The 24,915-nt window shown below is 40.5% G+C and overlaps 1 protein-coding gene across 10 annotated transcripts in view; it reads left to right on the forward strand.

The window, feature by feature from the left end:
- EPHA5 (EPH receptor A5) overlaps positions 1 to 24,915 on the forward strand; it is a 198,007-nt gene that overhangs the window by 123,119 nt on the left and 49,973 nt on the right. For all 10 annotated transcript variants that reach the window (XM_061479089.1, XM_061479126.1, XM_061479096.1 and 7 more), the window contains 2 exons: positions 20,963 to 21,087; positions 23,897 to 24,056. In XM_061479089.1, coding sequence (XP_061335073.1) covers positions 20,963 to 21,087; positions 23,897 to 24,056 — 285 coding nt within the window. The remainder of the gene's footprint in view (positions 1 to 20,962; positions 21,088 to 23,896; positions 24,057 to 24,915) is intronic.

Genomic DNA, 24,915 nt, shown 5'->3' on the forward strand with positions numbered 1-24,915 from the left:
TGTGGCTTATTACAAGGGACTGATCTGCACTGCACTGTTATCCTATCATCCTGTTACCCAGGGCTCTGCCTTCCCCATGATGGGTTCCTGCCTTGGGTCATTAAACCGTGCAGCTCTGTGGTTCTGCCTTGTACTCCTGATGGGTGGCACTAAGAGCATGAAATCACTTGCTGACCTTGCCAGAGACGTATGGTGTGAGCCATTAAGCACAAGACCATGCAAGGGCAGTTTCCACAGAGAGGTGGTCTCACCCAGTTCAGTAAACTGGAAGATTATTGTTGCAGAAATGACCAGGTAATTTAATTTATTGCACATCTCTTTGTACCAGGTGTGACTTGGTCCTTGCAAGGTGATGGAAAGGAGCTGGAGGATGGCTGAGCAAGGATGCGCATGAAGGCTCAGGTCCATTTCTGCCTTCTCCAAAATTGCAGTTAGCAACTAGCAAAGCTTGGTGTGCATGAAGGACAAAATGCCCTGTGCTTTCTGCAAGGTGATGCACCAAACTCTCTCCTACATGTTGGCTGTGGCTTTGAGGGGGGCTTCTGCCAGAGTCAGATAGGCTTGTAGGGCTTTGTGTGCTATTTTCAACCTTTGCAGAACATCTCTGTAAAATAAAGCAAATCACCATAAAGTAGTCAGGCAGTTGATAAATATTGCATGCGTTCAAATAACAATTGTGCAGCTGTTGTGACCTCACACCATTCCTGTATCTTCTGATATTAGCCAACAAATGAAGACTGCTGTTTTAAATTCAGCTGGTACAGTGTCTGATTCTTCATTTAGGACAAAATATGGATGTGAAATACATGGTCATTATGCAAATATATACAGTAAATAAATGCAACTTAGCTCAGCTTTCTTTTATCCAGACCTGATGGATACAGCAATACTGAAAAGATTGCCAGTAAATTGCTATTTCAGTGCCTACAATTTTTATACTGCCTTTCATCAAGGAGATTTTTCTTGTGTTTGTTAATGGGGAAACTGAGGCATAGAGGTGTGGTGGGACAGGCTAGGGGGCCCGTACCAGTTCTTGGACTCTTCTTGCTGTTCATCTGCTTGTGTTGAGCCCTTGCTGTAAGGCTGGAGCCCTGACCTGCATTGGAGATGTTTCCTAACCTGTTTGCCAAACTGACTTTAAAAGTTGATAGAAGAGGCTGGCCAGAGTCCTCTGGAGATAGGCTTGTTGGTTGGGGTTTTGTTTTGTTTGGTTTTTTTCTGAATTGGTTTCAGTATTACTGTGGTTTCATACACATGTCAGTCAATAGTATATTTATCCAAAGTGTTTAGCGAGCTGAAATATGACGAATAACTTGGGGAAAAGTGTGGCAGGGGGTCTGTTTGCTCTCAAATCTTAATTGCTATAGTGGCAGTTCCCTTCCCTCTTTTACACCATCAGTCAGGAAAGACAGTCTTTGATCCAAGTTCAACTGGGTGCAAGGTATTGCCTGCAATACATTTGGTTGGTGAACAGTGCTTTGTCTGCAAAAAATGGAGCCGTTAATAATGTGACAGTATCCATTCCAAGTGGTTGCAAATTCCCATGCCCAGCCGATTAAATGTAACTAAAATCCTGATCCTTTTGACTTCCTATCCAGCAGGAGAGCAATTGCTACCTCTTCAGTAAATAGGATGAATTTTATTTGGCATTCTGCAGTAATAGTATTTAGAATGGCTTGGCAACTATTCACTGATGAGGGTCCAAAAAAAGCACTTAACAAAATCAAGGGATAACAGTAATGAAGTGCTAAAGATGCTGACACTTTGTTTATTCTCTTGAGAGGTTAGCAAAGATTTCATCAGCTTCTCCTGGTTTCTCGGCCTCTTCTGGATCATGAGACAGCATCTGCTAGTGGCTGGTGTGGGGGTTGTCCTCCAGTGAGAGGCATCACCATGCAGAGCTGTGTCAGGCTGTCCTCCCCTGGGATGATGTGGTCCAGGGTCATTCAGCCCTCTGTTCCCTGGTCCCCTGCTAAGCCCTAGGCAGGTGCTTGAGGAGCTGCTCCACTGGTGGTTTGGTGGGATAATATCCAAATATCTGAAGAAAGGAGCTGTCAGGTCTCCTGCCTCCATGTATCCAGGTCCAGCTACACTGCTTCGTAGAAATAATGATGAACTTCTGGGGACAGGGCTCACGTGTGGCTCCTAAACCATTGGACCCTGGGAGGACTATGCCCTTTTCCATAGCAGGAGAAATTTGGTGCTACAGCCAGAGCAGTGCTCTGGCACACACACCAGCCACCTTCTCCCTTTGCCACGTGGGTGCTTGAAAACTTGAGAGATGCCTGAAGTCAGACGTTTTTATTGCTGAACCCAGGAGTGTTTTCCTCTCCGAGAAAAGTAGCAGCTATTTTTCACAGACCAAATGAAGCCACCTGTTGGGATAACTGGGCTTTGTTCGGTCCCCAGGCAGCCTTACATGTTCTTTAGGGCCCAAAGGAGTCTTTGAAGTACCATTGAATTTTACTGTTTATGGCTCAGTCATTTACCCTGAGTGGAAGAGGGTATATTTTTTTTTCACTTGCAGGCATGAATAAACTCTCTAGATTGCTGGAAATAATCCCTCTTAAAGGAGAGTTAAAAGCGCTGTCTTTTAATATAAGATGGGAGGAGCCAAGAGAAAAGAAGGCTGGTGTGAGCTGTGCCTAGGACTGCTCCAGCTCTTCGCATAAGCACTATATTTTTTTTCAGTGATTAGAAACAGAATAAATCAGATGAAGGGAAAGGAGCTGATGACAGGGTGATACATGTGTTGGAGAAGAGGAGGGATTGGCAAAGCAAAAGCACATAATATGGGTGACTTTAATTATGTGGAAGGTGGAAAGATTGACTTCTCCATCCTGAGCAGTGTGTGTGAGAAGATACATTAGTCTATCTCCTATCAGTGGTTGATGAGGTCTTCTTGAAGATATAAGTAGTTACTTGGAAGAAAAAAGGTGCACTCACTGGCAGTATTTATGGGAGCTTTAATTACATTTCACAGACTGAGTTCCAATTAGAAGGGAAGGGGAAAAAAAAAAAAGGAAAGATGTACAGCATGCATTAAGAAGCATGGTGATGAATCTGTGGCTAAGGATAATGGTAAACAAGGTAGCTGTGCGTCAGGGCATCATTTGTACACTTACTGCATATATGTTTTAGGTGTTTATTCCAGCTTCCCTTCTCCCTCCACCACAAGCAACATGCACATAAAGGGGTCAGAGACTTCTGTTGCTCATCTTCCAAGATGGAAGGCAAAGATCATTTGCAATTGCTGCGGTACAAGGCTATTGCTTTTTTCTTTTTTTTTTTGGCCAAATCATTAACTGTGTCATAAAACAGTACTGCAAAAAGGCAGGCAGAGACAGATTGCACATTTGTCTCTGTGCTCGCATGACCAGTAGAAAAATATTGCTATCATTAGTGCATTCTTTCAAATTGTGTTTAATGCTGCAGGTTCCCATACTTAGAATCACAGAATGGTTTGAACTGAGTTCACATTACCCTTGTTATAATCTCACCCAGCTGGCTTCTTACCCAGATGACCATGATTGTTTGTTTTAATGTCAGGAGGTAAAACCAAAAGGGGAGATGTATAAACTGCTCAGCTCTGGCTTAATTCGCTTTCCAGTGTACTCAACCAGGGACTTTGCCGTTTACTTCACTGCAAGGTTGGTACCCCTGTGTCTGAGTGGCTTTGGACAATTCTCATTACATCCCTCTCACGTGCCGCAGAAAGAGGATTTTCTGTGCTCTTTAGTTGTGGTGTAACCCGTTTCCCAGTATCTCTGCAGGTGAGGCAAGTAAGAGATGTGTTTTGTCTAATGTGATTGGTGTTAGGCATGGAGAGTACTTTGGATCTGGTGGTATTGTTGATTAAAGCAAAGGTAAATCTGCAAACAATTCATGACAAACACCGAAATCCTGGCTGGAGAATACTAGGAATTACCTAATGATATTGTTTTCATCTCAGATAGCATCATTCCTCACAGTAGTTAATAAAAGAGCTAACAATGTTTCTTAATAGCAGTGAAATGGCTGCATTGAAAGCCTGGCATTACTTCAACAAATGGGAAATTTTGCTCTTCTGTAATTCCACAATTGTTCTTGGAAAAGTTAAATGGCTCAAAGGAGAAAACTCCCTTTTCTTTGGTGATGTTGAAATAAAAATCCTTGTTTATTTAAAAGTAGCTATGTCAGGAGTACAGTATGATGGAGTATAATGGCAAAATTCTTATTTGGTAATTAGTATCTTTCAGCCATCTTAATGCCATTAAGAAACAGGCATAATTGCACATAGGATGCATATATTTATCATGGGAGCTGGCGCTTCAGACCATTAGGATGTGTTTGTAGCATTGCTGTATGTTGCACATGTATTAGTCAAGTTTAGGGGACTTAAGTCAAAGAGAAGTTCTTATCAGCGCTTGGAGAGGCACCAAATGTTTCCCATAGCCCTACTACCATGACATTTTGGATCCCTGATATTTATGCATTTCCAGAGGTTTCCCCATAGCTGGCTCCAGTATTCACATCTGCCTGTTTTATATGCACACGTGAAAGAAAAAAAGGCAAAAGCATAACCAAAACTGGCAAGGGCCAGAAGGGAGCAGTGTTTATCTCATTTGAACTCTCTTGTGCAGGGGGTTTCTGTGTGCCAGCATTGGAGGAGAGAAACCTGGAGTCCTGAGAAGAGGCTTGTCTGTGAAATAACCCCAGCCACACATCACAGGCACAGGGCTCTGCAGTCTTAAATGAGAAAAAATATTGTTGGGGATTAAACCTGTTCTCTTGTCAGTCAATCAAATAAAGTATAAGTAGAAGCAGCTTATTGTGGAAATAAGCAAGATTGGAAGTCATGTCTGGGAATAAGACAGGAGCAACTTGCCACGGGAAGAGGATTTCCAATAAAAGATCATCATTAGCAGCTCAGAATTTAGCCTTTTTAATTAAGTGTGTTTGGGAAGGGATGGACAAGGTGGATCTCGGGGGAGAGACTGTTTCAACCACAGGCCTAAAGCTACCACCAAAGATCAAGTTGTTCGCACTTCAGCGGAACATGTTAACTATGAACCTTGTGGTGCTTTGCAAGGGACGTGAATGTTCCTCCCACATATTTTACAGGCTGCAAGAGAGAGTGAAGTGATTTTTCCCAAGGTCACCCAACAGTTCAGCAGTGGGGCTAGGAAAAGACCAAAAGTCACCGGGGTCTGGTGGCACTGCGCTTTGCTGGAGTCAAGGTTGAGCTGTAAAGTTAATTTAGTTCATTTGTGTCCTTCTCTTTTCCCTCATGTTTCTTGACTACTTTTTAGTGCTCTGTGAAGGAATACAGGGTTAGGGATTGTTAAGGTTAGGGTGTACATCTGAGTTGTTCCTGATGAGGACTGCTGAACAGTTTGAGACCATAGATAGGATCTCTTCCACAATGGAAGAACAAATTTTTTCTGTGTTAATCTGCAGCTGGCCATTGGTCCAAGTGGTCTTCTCTTTCATTAATTGCCTTGGCTAATTCAGTACCTGGAGGGATATATTATGTCTCTTCTTCCCTAGTGGTTCTAATTCTTGTCTTAGTAATATGGAAGTTACTTCTGATGAAGTCTGTGAATAGTCTGTCATGTGGACAAATGGAAGATATGGCCTGATGTCTCAAATAGATTTAATCTTCCCACTTTTTCCTCTGGATGTCTTTACAGCTGCTGCTTGTGTTTCTGTTTGGGCTTTAGAAATTTTGGCTCTAAAGATAAAATTTTCCCAGGGTGTTAAAAAAGCAAGTTTTTCTGGTGCATGAAATTGTAATAATTTTGATTTTCATTCTTTTGAGGATGTAGTGTCTCTTTCTTCCACAATTTTCTGAAAATCCCTTTGCCCAGGTCATTTAGTATGTAGTTGTAGTATATGAATTGACATGCCTTACTGAGTAAAAGATGAAGCAGAGAGCATCAGATTTATCATTGGGTCAGTGACTGAGATTTCTTGAGTTCCCAGAGCTTTATCATAGTGACCATTCTGGGTCTTGTCAATAAAGAGATGATCTCGAGAATTAGATCATTGAGATTATAATATACTGTTGTTAGACAAGATTCATGGTTGAGAGAGGATATGGCATTTAATGGCCCTTTAAATGTCACATCTAGGCTTTAAAGGCCATAGTCTCAGAATAAACAAAAAAAGAATGCAGCTAGCTCTAGCAGCTTTAAAATTAGCAGCACCCCAGTGATGCCAGTGGGAACTTGCAGTCCATATTTATTCAGCAGATACAAGGCTAAGCATCATTGGAAACCATGCAAGAATGATAGCAGTATCGTTCTTGAAATATAAGGTAAGATGTGCTTGCATGATTGGCGTGCCTTTCATTTAGCAGGAGAAAGAAGTAAGTAATTTGAAGTTCTCATCAGAGCAATGCACAAGGTGTTAGATGGGCATTAATGGTTTGAGTAATTTTTGTTGGAGTACAATAAATAAAGCAATTGTGTAAGAAGTAATACATGTCTTTGAAAGCAGTTGCTTGGCAGCTGTACAACTGGATGGGATTTTTTTTTTTTTCTTGACTATATAACATTTGAATGGATGATAACACTGATAAAAATATATTTCCACTTTTCTCAGGTGCATTTATCACTGGTAGGAAGAGACACATGAGAGGGTAATCCATGGAGCTGAATTCTGTACACTAGTGCTAAATACTATGAAAGTGCGTGTGGACAGTTTGCATTGATCAGATAGTTCAGTATCTGCAGGCTTTTTAAAATCAGGCTGGTTTTATAATTTTTATAGGCTGATAACTGTTGCCAAATTCCTTGCAAATTAATTGGCAATCTTCAAGGGACGTTCAACTTTAAAAAACACACTTGTAGCATGCATCCTTACTTAAGGCTTTTCTTAATTTTTTTCCTGGGTGACTCATGGAAGTATGTATGTGTGTATGTCTGTATTTAAACTGTCCTTTTCTGTTTTCTTTTTCAGCTTCTCAGCAAGTAACTTGTATTGATACTTCTTTTTATGCTTTTTGTCCTCTGTACTAATTTCTAGAACAAAGTTTAGTTATCTCTTAATTTTTACATTTTTTTTAACCGTTTACTCCCTTTTGTAAATTCTGTCCTTTCTTTACCCAAACATACATCACTATTAGATATAAATGTGGTTTTGTAATTAAGAACACAGGGCAAGATGGGCAGTAATCCAGCAAGTCACTAGATGGTGAAGTTTGGTAAACTGGCCCCAGGGTGAATCGTTATTGATTTAAAGAAAGATGAAAACTCAGTGGTGTTTTGTGGGAGGGCTAAATTACCTCTTCTGGCCTTAAAATCTAGGGATATTGATTTAAAATTGATTATCTTGCCTTACCTGCTGCCTATAAATTTGTGAATTCAAGTTAAATTAACATAAAACATATTCTGGTTTAGTCCAGTGTGTTTGTACAGATTTTTAACTAAACTATTTCAAATATTGCTCTTTCTGTAAGCCCACTTAACCGTGTGTAGCTCTCTTAGAGTACTTCTCATTTTGGGGGGGGCAGTTTAGCAACAGTTGAATACTTCACTGTAATTGAATCCTGATGCAAACTCAAGTCTGTTATTCTTGCCTTTACTGCAATGACCTTGATAATGTGAATGTTTCACTTTTGCTAGTCCTTGGAAGGCGGTCCTTTAAAAACAGGATCGATTACATGCTTTCCTAGGATCCCATTTTCAATACCAGTGAATTAAAATCAGTTAGAGCTAGTTAATGGGCTTTCCCCTTGGGGTGGGAGGGTGGAATAAACAGGCGAATAGAAGCTGAATTGTTTGAGAGGAGGTAATCTTTGTTTTCTTTCTGCTGTAGATTAAGGATGATCAATTATAATGTCAGAAGGCGGAGAAGCTAGTATACCCTAGAATCTACACATAGTTATTTAATCATCCTGCCTGATGCATACCATTCATCATTCACTTTTTTAATGCTGCTTACTGTTATCATCTCACATTTATGCAGGGCACGTTTAAGGAGAGAAAAGTCATCCTATTAGGCAATGTCCTGGGGAATAGAATAGTGGAGAAACCTGTAGGGTTCAATATCTGGCTCTTCAGTCTAAGTAGCTAGATCCCTGGCCCCATGCAGACAAACTATACTACACATCTGATCTTGAGATTACAGCCCTGTGGATGACTCAAGTTGTTGTCTGAAGGAAAACCTTTGTGAACTCCCACCTCTGCTGGGTGGATAGCCCTCAGTGGTGCTGTTAAACTGTTTTTTTCCAAGAGCAACTGGGAGCTAACATAATCACAGACCTGTGAAGGATGCAGGCAAATGCCTGTGAGCAGTTGGTATTTGTGCTTCAAGCATTAGTAGCCACCCCATCTTGTTGCCTGCCTTGCTTTGGCTAGTTTCAACCATCTTCAAGGTACAATTTCATCCATCTACTGGATGAGGTGAGCACTTGTAGCATGAAGGGGGAGTCATAAATGTGCACAGTAATACTAAATAGGGAAGTTATGTATTGCATGTATGGAGACATGCAAGTACATATTTTATTTCCTCACTAAACATATTGGTGGTCTAGTCCACATGCTGAATAGATGAATGCAGGTGAAAGATCTGGAAGGAGCAGGGCACTTAGGTCTAAGATCTAAGCAAGGTTTTAGATCCCTGGTCCACATTGGAGAAGAGAACCAAGAAACTCCTCTGAAGGACAAACCCCTAGTGGCTGATCATGTTGAAAACCTGTTTTCTCTTCTAGCAGTTGCAAAGCTGTGAGGAGGTGAGTAATCAGCATAATGAGAATTTGCCAAAACCAGATCTGTAGCCCTATTGTAGTGGTCATGAACCTAAAGAAGAATCTGGATGCAGTGAGACTTGTCTCGCCTCTATCCTTCTATAATGAGGGCTTGGGAATGCTGAATGAGGCGATGTCACCAAAGCCTCAAGATGTGTTTGAGACTGCAATTTCACAGATGCTTACTCTGAAGCAGTACGTTGCTTGATTCCTGTAAGCCTCTTCCAGGCTATATCTAGAAATAGTGAAGCTACTGGCTTTGTTTTGTAGCCAGGAGGTGGATGGTTCTAAAATGTGGATTTGTGGTTCATTTTTTTCCACTGAGGCTTCAGAGAGTGGCGCTATTGGAAATGCAAGCCAAAAAGGCAGAAAATTCTCATTCTGCTATCCTGTATGCATATATAATCGCCTGATTTTTTTTACCAGCCATATACACAAAGTGGTGAAAAATAGTGTAATGGGAGGACCAGCCACCAACCAGTGCAGATTGCACTAAGCAGCATGTTGCAAACAGAAACCTGTTTGATCAAGAGTTCTGATGCTGAGGAGAAGCTAAAGATGTGTTGATTTATGCATTATATGTGCAACTGCAATTTAAAACATCTGAGATCTCTGTTAAGACCATTTAGTTTTTAGCCTCAGATGCTTGGGCTGTTTTCCTGTTCCTGTAGCATTGCCCTGACCTCCAGAATTTGTGGTGACCCAGTTAAGTGGGCAAGTGCTTAGGACATACCCTGTCAGCAGTAAAGGGGACTAGAGAGTGCCTGTAAAGGCTGTAAATTGCGTTTTCATGTCAGAATTGTTCTGGAGTATTCTTGAGTTTGTCTCTAAACCTTTTTCAACCCTTTCAGAAACCAACTGGATTGGAAAAGCCTGCCCTGTTTTGTCAGAGGAGGGTCTCTCTCTCACTTGCTTCCTGCAGGAAAGTAATGCCTCTGCAGGGCAAGAGATTCAAGAACTATGCTTTCACATGCAGCTGCATTTATCCCATTCAAAACACTGCTCATCCCAGGCTTTGTGTTGCTTAGTTGTGATCACTGCAGTTTCACCTCAGCAAAGTAGTTTTACACAGTGCTCATCTTCAAGCACACAACTAGTGCTTCTGCTTGGAAACAGAAGTTGGAGAGAGTTATTAAATTATGAAAATAAGCATTTTCCACATATTTCCCAGTAATTTTCCTTTTTGTCACTCATATAGGGTTTTTGTTCCATGTTTGAGCTCAGCATGGTGTCGCCAAGTTGCTTGTGATTTAAATAGAAGAAGCCGTCTGCCAGGAGTAAAGCTTGCAGGTATTCCTTCTTTTCTTTATTTGCCTTACAGCAGTGCCTGCAGGCCATAGCAAAATTGTTCTGGAAGCATCTGAATAGTTAGTTCCTGCCCCTCAAGTCAAAATAGATAAAGGCATTACCATTATCTTCATTGCACAGATAACAGCAGGGAAAGATGAAGTGACTTGCTCATGGTCATCCTGCCACGAGTCTCTGGCAGAGCCAGGAAGAAAAGTATTATTTCCTCTGCTCTGATGCTTTTATCTCAGTGCCATTCTTTTGTTCAACTAGCTGCTTTCAACAATTTAGGTTTTTCCTTAAATATCTCCTGGCACAAACATGCAGGCTGGTAAATGGTACAAAATCTATGCCTCCCTGAACTCTGCCTTTCAAGATCCTTTCTCTTTGTATCACTCACCTTATGCCCAGCTGCCTTTGTAGGTGTGTGTCTGGAAGGATCTCAGGATGTGCACATCTAACCTGCTTTAAAACCTCCAAAGACACAGGTGCCACAGGTTCACTGGGTGATTTTTCCTGGTGCTTCATTATTTTTGTCCTTAGAAAGCTGTTCCTAAATTTAATTCTGTCCTTGTCTTGCTCTAGAGACAGCAGTGTTTTATTTATCTGGGGGCTCATATTCTCTTTCGATCTCTTTGTTCCCAGGACTGAACAGCTCTGCTTCTTTGAGCTTTCTCAACTTGTTCATAGCTTTCTCAGCTTGTGCTTCTTCTCCAGTTCCCTCTTTGATTCCCTCAAAATGTACTGTGTTTCTTCTGACATTCAAAATGGGGCACAGTATGGAGATGCCAACTGTCTCAAGTACTTTCCCCTTCTCCCCAAGGCTCTGATAAATCACTTCTCTGCCTCCTTGGAAGACCCAGGTTGAAGCTGTAGCTCTTCTTCCTTGCCTCCTGATCCAGGGGCATTGCACGCTCCCATGTTTCACACTCCAAAGGTTACTTCTTAGGAAGCTGAATGTACCCAACTTTCTTTTGGTAATATCAAGAAATGTTTTCCCAGGCACCCATAGTGCACTTTGATCTATGCTGCATTTGCTACTTAGCTTCATTTCAAAGCTTGGAACCTGAGATTTTAGGGCAAACAGTACCTGTGGCCACACTTTAACTAACAAAAGACGGGGCAGTATGTGTGGGCTGGCAGCAAGGATGAGATCTGTTGTTTTATCTCTATTTGTTTGCCATTTCCCTTAAAAACAGTGATAGCCTGGGCAGCATTTGCCCATTTCCAGACCAGCCACTGTCACTCTGAAACCAAAGATAGGTTGGGAGTGCATTTATGGATCACAGGCATATAAACCTTTCCATTTCAGCTGTAGTCACTGATGTTTTGCTGTTCTAGGTTTTTATTCTAATATAAACTGTTTGATATCCTTAATCCTTTAAGAATTTTATTTCAAGCTTTCTGGTCTTCATTGTTGGGAGGGAACTTGCTTATGGAAGAGGTCTGGACCATGGTTCTGCAAAGCTACGGCCAGCTCAGGTTCCTGTCAAAGGTAGTGGGCTTGTGCTTTTCTCCCATTTATGAGTTAGATGTGAGAGAAGAGCAGTGGTGGTAGGAGAGACTAAGTATCATAGGAAACCCAAAACTAGGCATTGTGGGAGTTAAGGACTTTGCCCATTCTTCCCTCTGACCTGCTACAACTCTTCAGTAGCTGTTCTTCAAGTGGAAACATAAGGAATTTATTTGGCTGCCTCTGATTTCACTGGAGTGTTTAGTAATTTGGCTTTAATATTAGAATTCATCAGCAAGACTGATTGGCATATTATATAGAGTGGCAGGCTTGGCAGAGAAAGAAATTTCCTGCACAGTTTAAAAATGGTCAGTGAATTTACTGAGTTTAGTTTGATAGCAGCTGGAAGAAGGATGCAGCGAGTCTTGTATGAAAAAAGAAGCCAATATAGGAATTAAGAAGGTGAGTTATGGGAGGGAGCAGGAACCTGCATGTTTTATGCATTTTATTCAGTAGCTATGGTTTTAGGTTTGTTTTTTTTTTAATGGCATGTGGTTTTTAAAAGGAAGCTTTTGCTTACATGCAAATAAGATACTGGGTTACTAATGATAGGAGAGGCACTGGTAAATGTTCTGGAAGCTAACCTGATAAATTCACTCAATAATGAGGATTCTATTGCAAAATGCTGAGCCCTGTGGCTATGATCCAGCAAAGTGCTGACAGCAGTAGTAGTACTCATGAGCTTAAAGTTAAGCATTTTCCCAAAGCACTTTGATGGATCAGAGCTACAGTCCTTATCACCTTGCTAGGAGTGAATTTATAGTAAGAGTCTTGTGAGTCAATAGTATTTATTCTTAGGTTTCACAGGCTTCACAACTAAACCACTAATGGAATATAAGGAAATTACAGCTCTGCTGTGGCATGAAGGAATCTGGCTCTGGTCTTAACCACAAATTGTTCCCCAGCTTTGAGAAAAACTTAGTATCTCGATTTCCAAAGGCCCTAGAAAAACAAAACCTGGTATTGCAATTCCCTGTGGATCTGCACCCCATAGCAAGATACTCCTTCATGCCTCCCTTCTGCTCTGGCAGCCCTTCATATTGAGTGCATCTAAGCCCCGAGTGCAAGCACCTGCTAGGGATGGCAAAGAGCCCTTTTCTCTGAGCCCAGGCAAACCGTGATGCCCTAATGTTTACGTCTTCCTTTCTGGGATCAGGGTAAGTTACAGCTGAACATAAACTGTTTGCACAGAACTTAGGGCTGATGCTGCTGTAAGTACAAATGAATGTATGCTAGGCTTGGCAATTGGAAAGAAGTTTCCCAAAAAGTGAATTATGGCCCTGGGAATCTTGCTAGGCCAATTTTTAATATTTTTTTAAACTGTTTGTAGCTTTTTTAAGGGGATTTTGCACCATGATGTCTGTGAGTCCGGCTTTGGAGTTCCTGCAAAATACAGGTGAGTGTTTGCAAGTGTTCAGGTTTCAAGAGCAAAAAATTACCTCTAGTAATGTTATAGAGCTTGGTGCCCTTGTAGCCTTTGTTATATAGACAGTCCTTAAAATTCTTACACGCTAGTGTTACTGATAAGGCATTGAATGTGTTTGTTGAGTGAACAAATTGGAGGTAATACTTCCCCTCCCATCGAGATGAGTGTGCTCTATATTCTACAGTTGTCTAGGATGTCTTCTTGTAAATCACAAAAGAAATGAAAATAATGGAGTATAAAGGATTGCTCAACAACTGGAGTGTAAGGACATTTCTCAATTCTCTACATTCCAACAGTAGAACAGCTGGCATTTCCAATAGTGACTATGCTACATGCTAGTTAGCTCGCAATATCTGGAGATAAGCTACCGCTAATGCCATTATTCTCATGTATAACTTTTAAGATTGCCTGGGGAAGGACAGGGTTCTATCACCTGTAATTTTCTCTTGCGATATCTGGTCATGTTTACCTAAAGCCCCATGCCTGCAAGTCGTGAATCTGCAGGCGGCTTCCACTTAAGAGTACACGTCTCACATCCAAGATTGCCAGCAGCTGAAAGTATGTAAACAGAAGGCAAATGGCAAGAATCCAATTTATTTATTGAAATCATGTGTACTTAAGAGTCTTGCCCAAGATTATGCGGTACTTGGAGATGGCAGTGATATATGATAGATTCCATTAAATATCCTAGGTCTGTTGTACATAGGGTGGTGTGCACATGAGGAATGCAAAAGCAGTCTTGCCCCAAAGGCTCTGTAGCTTGGTGCCCAGATTCTGTGATGTCTTTAGGCTCTGCTGGTAACCTGGTCACAATTGCAGCATATGAAATGTGTCATGGCATATCTTCGTTATGCTAAACTTTTTTTTTTAGAAGTTATTTGCCCCCCCTTTTTTTTTTTTTTTGTGATGAAAGCAGTAACTTTTTGGAAACATTTCTGCAGTCAGCAATAGGGCATACAGAAAGGAGGGCTGGAGGTACAATGTTGCTACCCCTGCCTGACTCACCTCCACAAAGGTAGGTACTTCAATAAGTCTTAGCAGTATTTTGCCATGGCAAAATACTTTGTGAATGGCAAAGCTTGTATTTGCTGCATCTGCTGTCCTTTGAGGAATATGTGTTAAGTCCTGCTTTCAATTAACACCGTATTTTGATTAAAAGACTTCATACAAATGCTTTAAAGCTATGCATGTTATTGTTTTCATACCTTATGCATCAAAAATCAGTAATCAGTCTTAATAACAAAGTATATTTATAGATATATTTTAATAACACAAGTTAATATAACAAGGATTTGAGTAGTGATTTTTACATGCTGTAGTACTGCTCTCTTGCTATTTGTTCTTATAATACCATTTTATAGGTGTAGCTAAATATGGAGTGTTCATCAAAAGATTTGTGGCAAGAAGCAGTCAGTTCTTATGGGTGGATCAGTTGATGTTAGCTAGTTGCTGTGAAACTGAAGAGGATTAGTTTCCCCTGATTTTTCTCTTTGCAGCTTCTCTCCTTGCAACTTCCTTCAGGAGATCCTCAGAGGAAAGGCGGTCTTGAGTTAGGTGAATTTAGTGTGCACGCACCCCTCCTTCTCCCATGTTGTGCTAGCACAGTGTAATTACAGCAAGAGCAGGGTGTTGGGGCACAGTAAAATTTGAAGCCTTAGACCACACTGGTGCATTGCAGTCCCAGTCTCAACCAAGCGTATCTCCTGAGCTATTACATAGATCAGAAGTGAGAGATTAACTGTTATCCTTGTGCTACTACAAATTGCATGCAGATTACTTCTGTTATCTTTCGGAGTATGAATTGGAGGTTTTTTCCTGTTTTGTGTTCTTCCAACTATGAACACTTCTCTATAGTGGGGATGTTGGTAATTACAAGCATCAGGTTAGCAGTGTCCACAAACCCACAGAATCCATCCAGCTCTCTTTGCCTTTAGCAAGGGTACCTTTCTAGTATCTTAAATCCAAGGATTAGAAGTCTAGGGAGTCATTATCTGAGGAAAGCTTTGCCAAAGAAAGAACAGGCTATCCAAGAGAGGCAGCGATTCGGGTTTCACCTTGCACCACCCCAACCCTATGTCCAGCTATGAGGCCGCAAGGTCTGGAAGCAGCATAGCTCTGTGACCACCTTGGGCTTCAAGTGATGACCTGCTGTCAAGCTCAAGGAGCTGTGTTTAATCTTTTCGGGACGAGGGTAGGAACCATCTGAAAGATCACCGCTTTTCATATGAGATAAATCTGGTTGCTTGGGTTATCCATGGACTCATGTTACAAAAATGGGGCCCTACCTTCTGTTGTGGGCAATGAGTGCTTGAATTGAGTTGCTCTCTTTTGTGTGACCTCTTTTATTTCAAGGTATACATCAAGGCGTCTCAGGTTTTGGAGGCATTAAAAATGAAGGGAGGTAACAGACTGTAAATTGGCCTAAGACCTGGCATTTACCTCAGGTGTTCATCTTGGGAGGTAGGAGATGTGAAGAAACACTGTATATCTATTGTCAAGTAAATTTGAAGACGTCTGTGTTCTTCTTTTGGTATTTGATGTGTAAAAAGGACCAGCGTGAAGTCCCCATATACTGAAGAGATATCTTGAAAACTCATTTAAGAGAAGATGATTTCCATATATGAACCTGTGTTTTAGTATTTGGCTTGTTTTTGGCAGGCTGTTTGGATTTAATTCTGGGGCTAAAATTAACCCCTTGCACTGTTTAGGGCCTGTGCATCATTAAAATCCCATGTAAGATCTCTGAATTGAAATGGCATTTAATGCTATGTAGTTCAAGGGCCTTTCATTCCCTGGACTCAGTTTTCAGAAGCACTTAGAAGGACCCACAAATTGAGGCCTGATCTGCTTGCCTAACTAGCCAGGCATGGATTGCAACTACTTGTCCTCAAGGAACAAAGAGTTTCAAAACCCATTATCAGTCAAACTGGGGTACACTTTGGGATATTAAAAACTGAAGCCCAATACTCATGCTTAGTTAAAAGTCAAGTTATGACTGAAATGTTAAGTTTTGACCAATGTATAATATCCTTAGTAAATGTACCTTTAGGGGAGCCATTGGGTATTGAGCTTTTCTAAAAGTATATAATTTCTGTACAAAAAATGCAAAGAAATAATATAGCGAAGCCTTTTTTTTTTTTTTTTTTATTCTCCAGTGTTTCTATTTTAACTAATGTGTGTATCTTGTTTAAAATGAATCTACTGCTTGAAGCCATCTGCAGCTTCACATGCCTTTAGTGTGACTTGGTGAATAAAGCAGGTCTTGCTCCAAACTCTGAAGTCACCAAAGCCTGAGAAAAAAAAAAAAATCAATAATGTCATTTATTAGAAACTGAGTGAAAAATTGCAGTATACCATGCTTTTGAAGTGGAATCAGAATTACTTGTCTTGTGGTTACTCTTCTGACAGGTTTCATTTCCTTCAATTAAACCTGGCTTTATAGGTGCATTAATGATAATATAACTATTTGGTTATATGGTAACAGGTGAAGGTATTGATTCAGTCACAAGCATGAATTTGATTTTTAAATCTTCTGGCATAAATTCAGACTGCAAAAAAAATGTGCCATCACATGGAGGGAGGAACTCCAAGGTGTATTGAGAAGTCTGAAGTGTTGGATCCCAAACATTTTCACATACAGGAATGTAATCACAGTAAAAGAAATTGCAAATGCATGAAAACATTTAAATCCACAGCATAGATGTCTGTAAAGGTGATGTCTGTGTCTGTAGACATTTGTAATATAAGTGTCTATAACAGCAGCCAGGACAGAGGTGGTAGCAGGATCTTTCTCTTTGATACCTTAGTTATCTTTGGAAAGGGACCTGAAACCTAGGTACTTAGAGATGCAAGGGATGAAGAGGTGCCAGCCCCTTTGCCCATGCAAACCAGCATCTCTTCCTGTGATACTCTGGGTTGCTCCAATTGAGGACCTGTCCTGGCAGGAGTTAAAGCTGGATTGAAGGTCCTGGGCTATTGGCTTGAGTTTTGCTCAAAAGGTGAAGGAAGCTAGTTTTTTGTTTGGTTTGGGTTTTTTGATAAGAAGTGGAAAACTTTACTGGCCGTGGGACTAAGGGTGGGATGGTGAGCCATTAGCTGTTGTTTCTGCCAGAGTGAAAAATACCAAAGTAATTGGGCTGGAGAGAGCATTAGATAGGCCATGAAATGCAGAAACTGAATTATTTCTTTAATCTAGGTGCAGTGGTCATTCACCTGATAACATTATTTTCTTTTAAAATACAATTAACATTTTATTCCAGTAAGCATCATTGTACATTAGATGTTAGTGGGACACAGTGCAGTGTGTTGTAAATACTGGGTTTGCTGCCTAGGTGGCTAATTCAGTGCTAATGTCATTATCAAAGGTTGCAGAGCAAGAATGTCCTTAGAGGTCTATTCTTCATAAAATCATTTCCTACAGTTATTCAGATGTGACTAATGATACGTCTTCTGCAAAAAATTATGTCCCCTTATTCTTCTTAAGAAATATTGGAACACAAAAAAAAAAAAAAGTTAGAATCAGTTTTCTGTGCTTTTATTTGTGTCCCAATTAATTTTGGTCTCAGGAAAGCAAAAGTGTACATTAGAAATTTCACATCTTGTTACATCTTCTGTTTGCTTTCATCACACGAATGGCTGTTTTCATGAGTGGGAAACATAAGCATAAATGATGTAACATCCTTCTGATTTTGAGTGTCTTGCTAAGAAATTAATACATATGTGCAAATTACTTGTTACAGCAACAATTGATCAATTCACATTGTACATCCACCCTTTGTAGTGTCAAGGCAGGAATTTGAACAAGAATTCTGCCTCCTTACATAAATCTCCCATGTTTCTTATGTATCGTGACTCTTAGGTGAATTTATATTTTACATGTTGTACTCCAAATGGAAATGCTCCATGGCTTGGTTACTTTCTATTAAGAGGATGCTGCCCTTGCAGAAGCAGTGACCTTTGAAAAGCAAGTCTCAAGTAATCCTTTTATTTTTCTGAGATCATATAGCACAGTATCGAGTTGCAGGCTTTTAAGATGGAATGATTGCAGGCTTTGTCCGCTTGCCTGGATTGGATTACGTTTTGTTTGACAAAGAAAATTCTAAAATACTTATACCTTCCTTCCGTCAGTTCAGAGTATCGTAATCTCCGTTCATGGAGGATGCAGAGTAGTTGCTGTATCATCCCGGCACCGCTGGGATTTATTGAATTTACTTAATTGGCCTTTATCTCACAGTTACATTTCAACGCTTCTTTTGAAGGAGATTCAAAAAGGATACAGTTACTCCTTTTCTAATTTACTTTGGGGGTTGGGTTACTTATTTTCTTATCTTCCCTCCTTTTCCTGGTAGTGCAGAGCATTCTGCAAAGCCATGATTGAACGTGTTAGAGGCTTGCACAGCAGGGGATTTAAGTCCATGAAGCTGTTAACTAGCCAAGCTTTTCACACACTGCTTTTTAAAGAGGATGCCATGGTTTATGGGAGTAGGGGGTTTGATGGGTGCTTTTGGATGGCTGATGGTGCATCTTGTACTGTACCGTGCTGATGCAGGTGAAGGAGAGCTAATGCCTCTGAACCTCCCAGGGAAAGGTTTTGCAGCAGAGTTCAGTAGCACTTGCATCATTCTGTTGTTTTTAAAGGACCCGTGAGCCTCGGTCCTATAAACACTTCAGGAAACCTCAGTAATGTGGATGAAAAGTCCATTATTTGGTCAGGCAACCTTGAGACTGTGAATTGCGTAGTTTTCACCTTCCTGAGAGGTGTTCAATACCAGGAGAGCTGAGGTCTCCCCTTGCTGCACTCATCAACTTTGCTTTTGCTATTAGGAGTTTAAAAAGGTTCAGTGCCGAGTTTTTCCATCCTTCCAGACCTCTGCTGCCAGCTCTGAAAGCAAGGGATAGGCATTGCAGGGAACGGTTCCAGAGGGCCATGGGCTCCTTCTTCTGAGTACTTTGGTGTGTCTCCATCCCTTATATACATCACTCAAGTGGCTCATGATAAGAAGTGATCAATATGGTCTACTTAACTAGGGGGTTAGAACTGCCTGTTATTTGGCATCACCACCCCTTGTGGTGAGACTTGTTTTCTGATGCTTCTGAAAACCATCTTATCTCCCTTTGCATTAGAAGGAAAGTTCATGCTATTTTAACAGAGTTCACTGCTTGCTATGTCTTCTGGGCTAACACATCTGACTAAATGCATGTGCATGGACCATATACCTCGCATTCACAACTCAGCTTGCTGTACACATGCATTCATAGCATATTTAGGCACCTGGATGACTTAATGGGAACTCCTATACCAGATTAGCAATTTGAGTCTAGATGGTTATTTGCCTTCACATAGCCCCAGAATTTGTGGAGGACATCAGACGAGGGTAAGGTGACTTTTGCGGATGAAAAATTGTTGGTGATCATCATGCAATGCCTACATGTATAACATGATCATCATTCAAATCAAGGTGGTTTTTACTTGCTCAGTGGAGCAGTTATCAGCTTGGTATAGGATACACCAAGCTAAAAACTGAGCATTGTTTGTGCAGCTTGATGCCAGGTCTCCAGCAGAAAACAGTATGGAAATAGCCAGACCTTTCAGGATCCTCCCAGGAACCAAGCAGGGGAGAGATTAGTAAACAGGAGGGAGAAAACCTGAGGCTGAAAAAGAGACTGAGATGCAGGAGCTTGCTATAAGCGAAGACTTGCTGCTAGCCTTTGTTCCAGGAATAATTGACTGTAGCTCTTTGCTTACTCTTTTTGGCTGAAGATCAGACCTGGCAAAATTAGTTTGTTGGTTTTATTTTACATAATGACTTTATTTTATTTTATTTTTTTTTAGTATAATAATAATTAGTTAATATCCTGCGTATAGAAGTTTTTTGGTTTGTTTTTTTTTTTCTTTAAGTTCCAAATACATTTTAGAAGATAAAATGTGGTCATTTGCTACTGCTCTTTGCATTCAGTATCCTTGGAAAGGTCTGGCCTGTCAGGAGGGTGAGACAAAGGCCCTCAGCCAGGCATGAGCTGTTTTTAAATCTGGAGAAGCTGGTCTTGGCCCTGTGAATTACGGACTATGAAATTCTTCAATCCCCTTTTCATTCCATGTTGTTTCCTAATCTCTGGCACAAAATACCTGGGGCTTTAGGGTTGCATTGCCCATAGCAGCTTTTGCTAGGGAGCTGGCAGGGGTGACAATGACCACAACTTGAAAAGTCCCTGCAGATAGTGCACTGAAAACAAAGGATCAGGCCTGTGTCTGATGCACATGTGTACTGCAAAGGGCAGATAACCTTTCAGGGCTGAATCTTAAAATAATAAGCAGAGCTGGTATATCTGCTTTCATGCTGCTGCTTCCCCAAGCATGCTGCGAAATTCCAGACCATGATTGCCATTAAAATCTTTACAGTTGGCATTTGCAAGGAATTAGCGTCACTATGTGAGCTATAATACCCCAGCGATATTTATTGAGAGCAATTGAATTATATAAGTTGTAATGGCCTTTCTACCCTGTTCCTTCCATCTGGAAGGAGGGGTCTGAAAGATGCCTAGGCTTCTACTACTGTACAAGCCAAAAGAAAGGAATAGTTAAGAGCCCATTTAATCTAAGGTCTTCTGAAAAATACGTACCTTCAAAGCAGGTGGAAGAAAGCAATGTATAATCAACATAATTCTGATAATGTAGACCCCTGCCACATTTGAAAAGGCAAGGTGTGGGGTTGATGTGTTTGAAAATGCTTGAGAAGACAATGTTGATATGTAAGCTGCTGATGGTAGTTCATATTACTTTCATTGGGTGGGTGATGCTGGTCAGATCCTCAGCAGCTGAAAATCTGTGCAAGTCCAGTTGTTAAAAATGGGTAAATACCACCAAGGTGAAAACAAACCCTGCTGATGTGCAGTAGCTAAGGATTGCCTTGCATTTGAGGATGCACTGATGAGTTTGACTTCAGCAGGGGCAGACCATCTTACTAACCATGTACATTGTCTGTTCTGTTTTTCTAATGTTTTGCAGCACCTTCTCCAGTCAGTAGTGTGAAAAAAGGGAAGATAACTAAAAACAGCATCTCCCTTTCCTGGCAGGAGCCAGATCGACCCAACGGCATCATCCTGGAATACGAAATCAAATATTTTGAAAAGGTGTGACAGACTGATTGCTGAGCATCCCAAGTACCTTCTCTTTACTGTCCTCTTATTTTAATGATAATTATTTGAGTCATGGAAGGGAATGGAGCAATTTTATGCATAAATCAATGTTAGATTGATTTTGCAGTAAATTATTAGGAAGACTTGAAATGAGAGTGTTGTTTTCCATTAGTGTGTCACTTCTGTAGATCAAATACATTAAATCTGCATGTCAGATTCCTCACCAGCCTTATCACATTAAGATAGAGCCCGGTCATTTGTTAAAAATAGGAGAGGTTGGGAATTGAGTGTCTATCTCCTCCCAGAATCATCAGGCTGTCCTTGCCTTTACTATTTCAATTTCTCACTTCATTTTACACTCACAGTTTAAGAAGAAGAAAGAGGTCTTATGGAGACATTGTATCTGCTCTGACATGAAGAAGGGTATCCTGGCTTAAAAGCTTGCCAGGCTTTCCAGATCTTTTTCTTGGTCTAATGGGAAATACTCTCTCTTCCTACAAAATGTGCCTCTCCTAGTCTTCAGTTCAAATGGTGACTTGCTCCCTTCCTACAAAATTAATGGAGATTAAATGCAAACAGTAACAAATGCACTTTTTCTAACTAGCATCTTTTGAGTGATGGAGTGTTACATCTTTCAAATGTTCCCTTTCCAAAAATCAGGTTTGCAAGAGTTGACTGAATAGCAGTATCTTGCCTTAGCTGGGATTGTAAGGTGTTCTTTTTAATTTTGGAACAGCCAGACCTTCTACTTGAAAACAAGAGGAAAATAATTAAATTGAGTCACAATTCACTTGGGGATGGAGGGGAGTGGTTGAATTCCTATGTTAAGGAAGATCTTCCCTTCGTTCTGCCTGTGATCCAGGTGAAACCACTTAACATGGACAAGGACTGGGTCCTTACTCCTCTGTCCTTGCTGTGATCATGGGAGGGACCTGCTGAAGCAGGGAAAGAATTTCAGAAGTCTTCTGCATCAGGATAAAATCAACATCATTTTTGCAGCTGAGGGGTCTTGGGCAAGTGCACAAGATGTGTGAGTGGCTTAAATAGGGCTGAGGTTTTCAAAAAGATAGAAGCACAAAGCAAGAATCAGGATATGGTATTGCTGGAAATAATCCATTACAGGTTCTTTTAATAATTTATATGAACAACCATTGTGGCATATTGAATGCTTCCCATGGAGTGGCCTGGAAAGACTAGCCTCTAGAAACCTTGATAATGACCAAATAATTAAAGCAAAAAAAAAAAATCCATGTATTGGGTCATTTGACTTTGTTCGCAAACAAATTGGGGGAAGAGGGGCTTAAAATGTATTTGTGGTTCAGAACTAGTCTGAAATATTTTCAGTAAATAGTTCTTCAAGTGCAAGTCTTTCACGGGGAGGTAGCTACAGCCAGTCCGAGTTTATGCTGTCTTGATATATTTCTCGCTGACTGATAGCAAAGCTTAATGTTTTCTGTAGGAATGCTCAAGTGTGTAAGTGTTTGCAGAAGCCAACAGTGTATTGAAAACCTAATTGGGCTGACATACAAGCAAAGATGTGACCTAATATTCACTTATTGCTTTTTAATCAGTCATTGGGTTAGATTTGGGATGTCATCCTTAATTCTTCTTTTTCTGTTGCTACTGTCTTTTATATCCTCTTGGTTTTCAGCCCTTTATAAGGGTAAATTTGCAGCATTCATTTCCAAGGGATTAGAATTATCTATATTAAGTGTTTTGGAAAATTAGGTTTTGTCAGATCGCATTCCTTTAAGAGAACTCACTCCTTAACAAGAAAAAAAAAAAGGACATATATATATATATATACATAGACACACACACATATACACATTTCAACAAATCAGTCTTGTGTAGCTACAGGCTTCAATGAAATTCCCATGGCCTTACCCAGGCATATTATTGTCTATGGAAAGTTGTCCATTAAATTCAAAAGGAAAAAATAAAATCAGTTCAGAGCTATACGGAAATCTTGGTAGGAAATTACTAAGACCTCCTCTTTACCTCAGAATAATTTGGATCTGAGAGGATATGGTGAATAAAAAGCAGTTTCCAAGTTTGTAGACGTGAATTTATGAGCTCTTGTCTAGATTATGTGTTACAGTAAATAACTCTAAGAGTAATTACCAAGCATTTGAGTGAAATTTTAATCAGAGAACTGAAACACTTTCGCATTAGGAACTGATGTAAATGAAGATTTATTTCAGCAATTTTTCTTCAAGTTTGTTGCTTCAGAAGAACAATGCAAAATTAGATATTTTCCTGGAGTTTTGGTTTATTATTCCCTTCCCAAGGTCTAATTCATGGTTCTAGAAATGCCAGCATAAACTTGTAAAATATATAATATATTGTTCTCTTTTTAGGTCTAATTACATTACTGGGAAGTCATTCTGCTACAAATTAAAATCTCTCTCTAAGGCAATGGGACTTTTTTCCTCTTCCCCATGCCTTGAGATTGATTTTGTAGGATGAACTTTTCCATTGCTCTGGGCCATGTTCATCTCAAGAAATAGAAATCTGCTCCTACTGCAGATGCTGGTTTGGTCCCCGTATTATTTGTGGGTTGACAGTCCTTCTTCTTTGTTTCCTTCTAGAGCCATTGATTAAAAAGGAGAAAGTCATATCTCACATTTTGTACTGCAGAAAGGGCCTTTGGGGGGGAGGAAGAGGTATCCTCTCAAAAATGCATATTTTGGTCATCCTTTGTAACTTTGCTGTGAGGGTTGTTAAGAGTCTATTTTCTCTGAGAGATACTATTTGTATGTATGTTTGAACTTTATGTTTTTTTGGGTGGGGTTGGGAAAAGGATGAAGAGACAAGTTACACCATCATCAAATCCAAATTGACAACGATTACAGCAGATGGCTTGAAACCAGGCTCAGTGTACGTCTTCCAGATCCGAGCCCGGACAGCTGCTGGCTATGGTGGCTTCAGCCGAAGATTTGAGTTTGAAACCAGCCCAGTGTGTAAGTCCTTTTAATTACTGTCAGCCCGTGTTGCTGGAACAGTTACCAGAAATGAGTCAGGGGATCAATACCTTTGCAGAGAGCTGTTTCTTGTCCTGGCCTCATCCCTTGACTTTAGAAACATCAGGCACATTATGACCGTGCAGTGGACAGGCATATCTGTCCTTGCCTCCTCAACTTGCATAGTGAAGCAGGGGGTGAATTCAGTAGGTGTTCAGGTTCCAGAAATTCATAGCACACTCTGTTTAGAAAAATTCTGCGTTTATGAAAGCTGATGCAAGAAGACAAAGGTCCTCCTCTCACGAGGGACAGAGGGATGGGACCTGCTCCTCCCCGCCTCTTAATGGAGATCTGTGGAGTCTGCTGAGATCTCTTAAGTATTGCATCTGAAGAAAAAACCCTGAAATGGTGTCTTTCTGCAAGGGGAAGAATTGAACCAGCATTAGTGTCCTTTGGTGTAAGTTTCTGTCAAGTTGAAAGATGGTTTCTGTTTGCTGCCAGTGCCACAGTCTTGAGGCATTTGACTTGTGATCAGAAACAGGAAAAACACACACTGCAGGCACAGGACTTTGGATTGGCCTGTTAGAAATCTGTGGGGTTTGATTTTTACCTTTTTTAACTGAAAATTCTTGTATTTAAATAAATCTGATCATCCAGGTCTGGATTCTGCAGCACATTCTGAGGCACACAGAGGCTCAGCTGCTCTTTCTCCTGTGTTCAGGCACAGTTGTGGGGAAATTCTTTTTGTCCCAATTACCAAATTTTTCCAGAGGTGTCAAAATAACTTTCTCCCTCAGAAAAGAGTGGGAATATGTGGTTCATTCCTGTGGTAAAAAGGCTATTTTCTGTATGTTTTCCT

This window comes from Pezoporus flaviventris, unplaced genomic scaffold (genome assembly GCF_033815535.1).
Source record: "Pezoporus flaviventris isolate CSIRO_AGI_PZ_B2104156 unplaced genomic scaffold, CSIRO_AGI_Pfla_v1 ptg000002l, whole genome shotgun sequence".
Classification (NCBI taxonomy): Eukaryota; Metazoa; Chordata; class Aves; order Psittaciformes; family Psittacidae; genus Pezoporus; species Pezoporus flaviventris.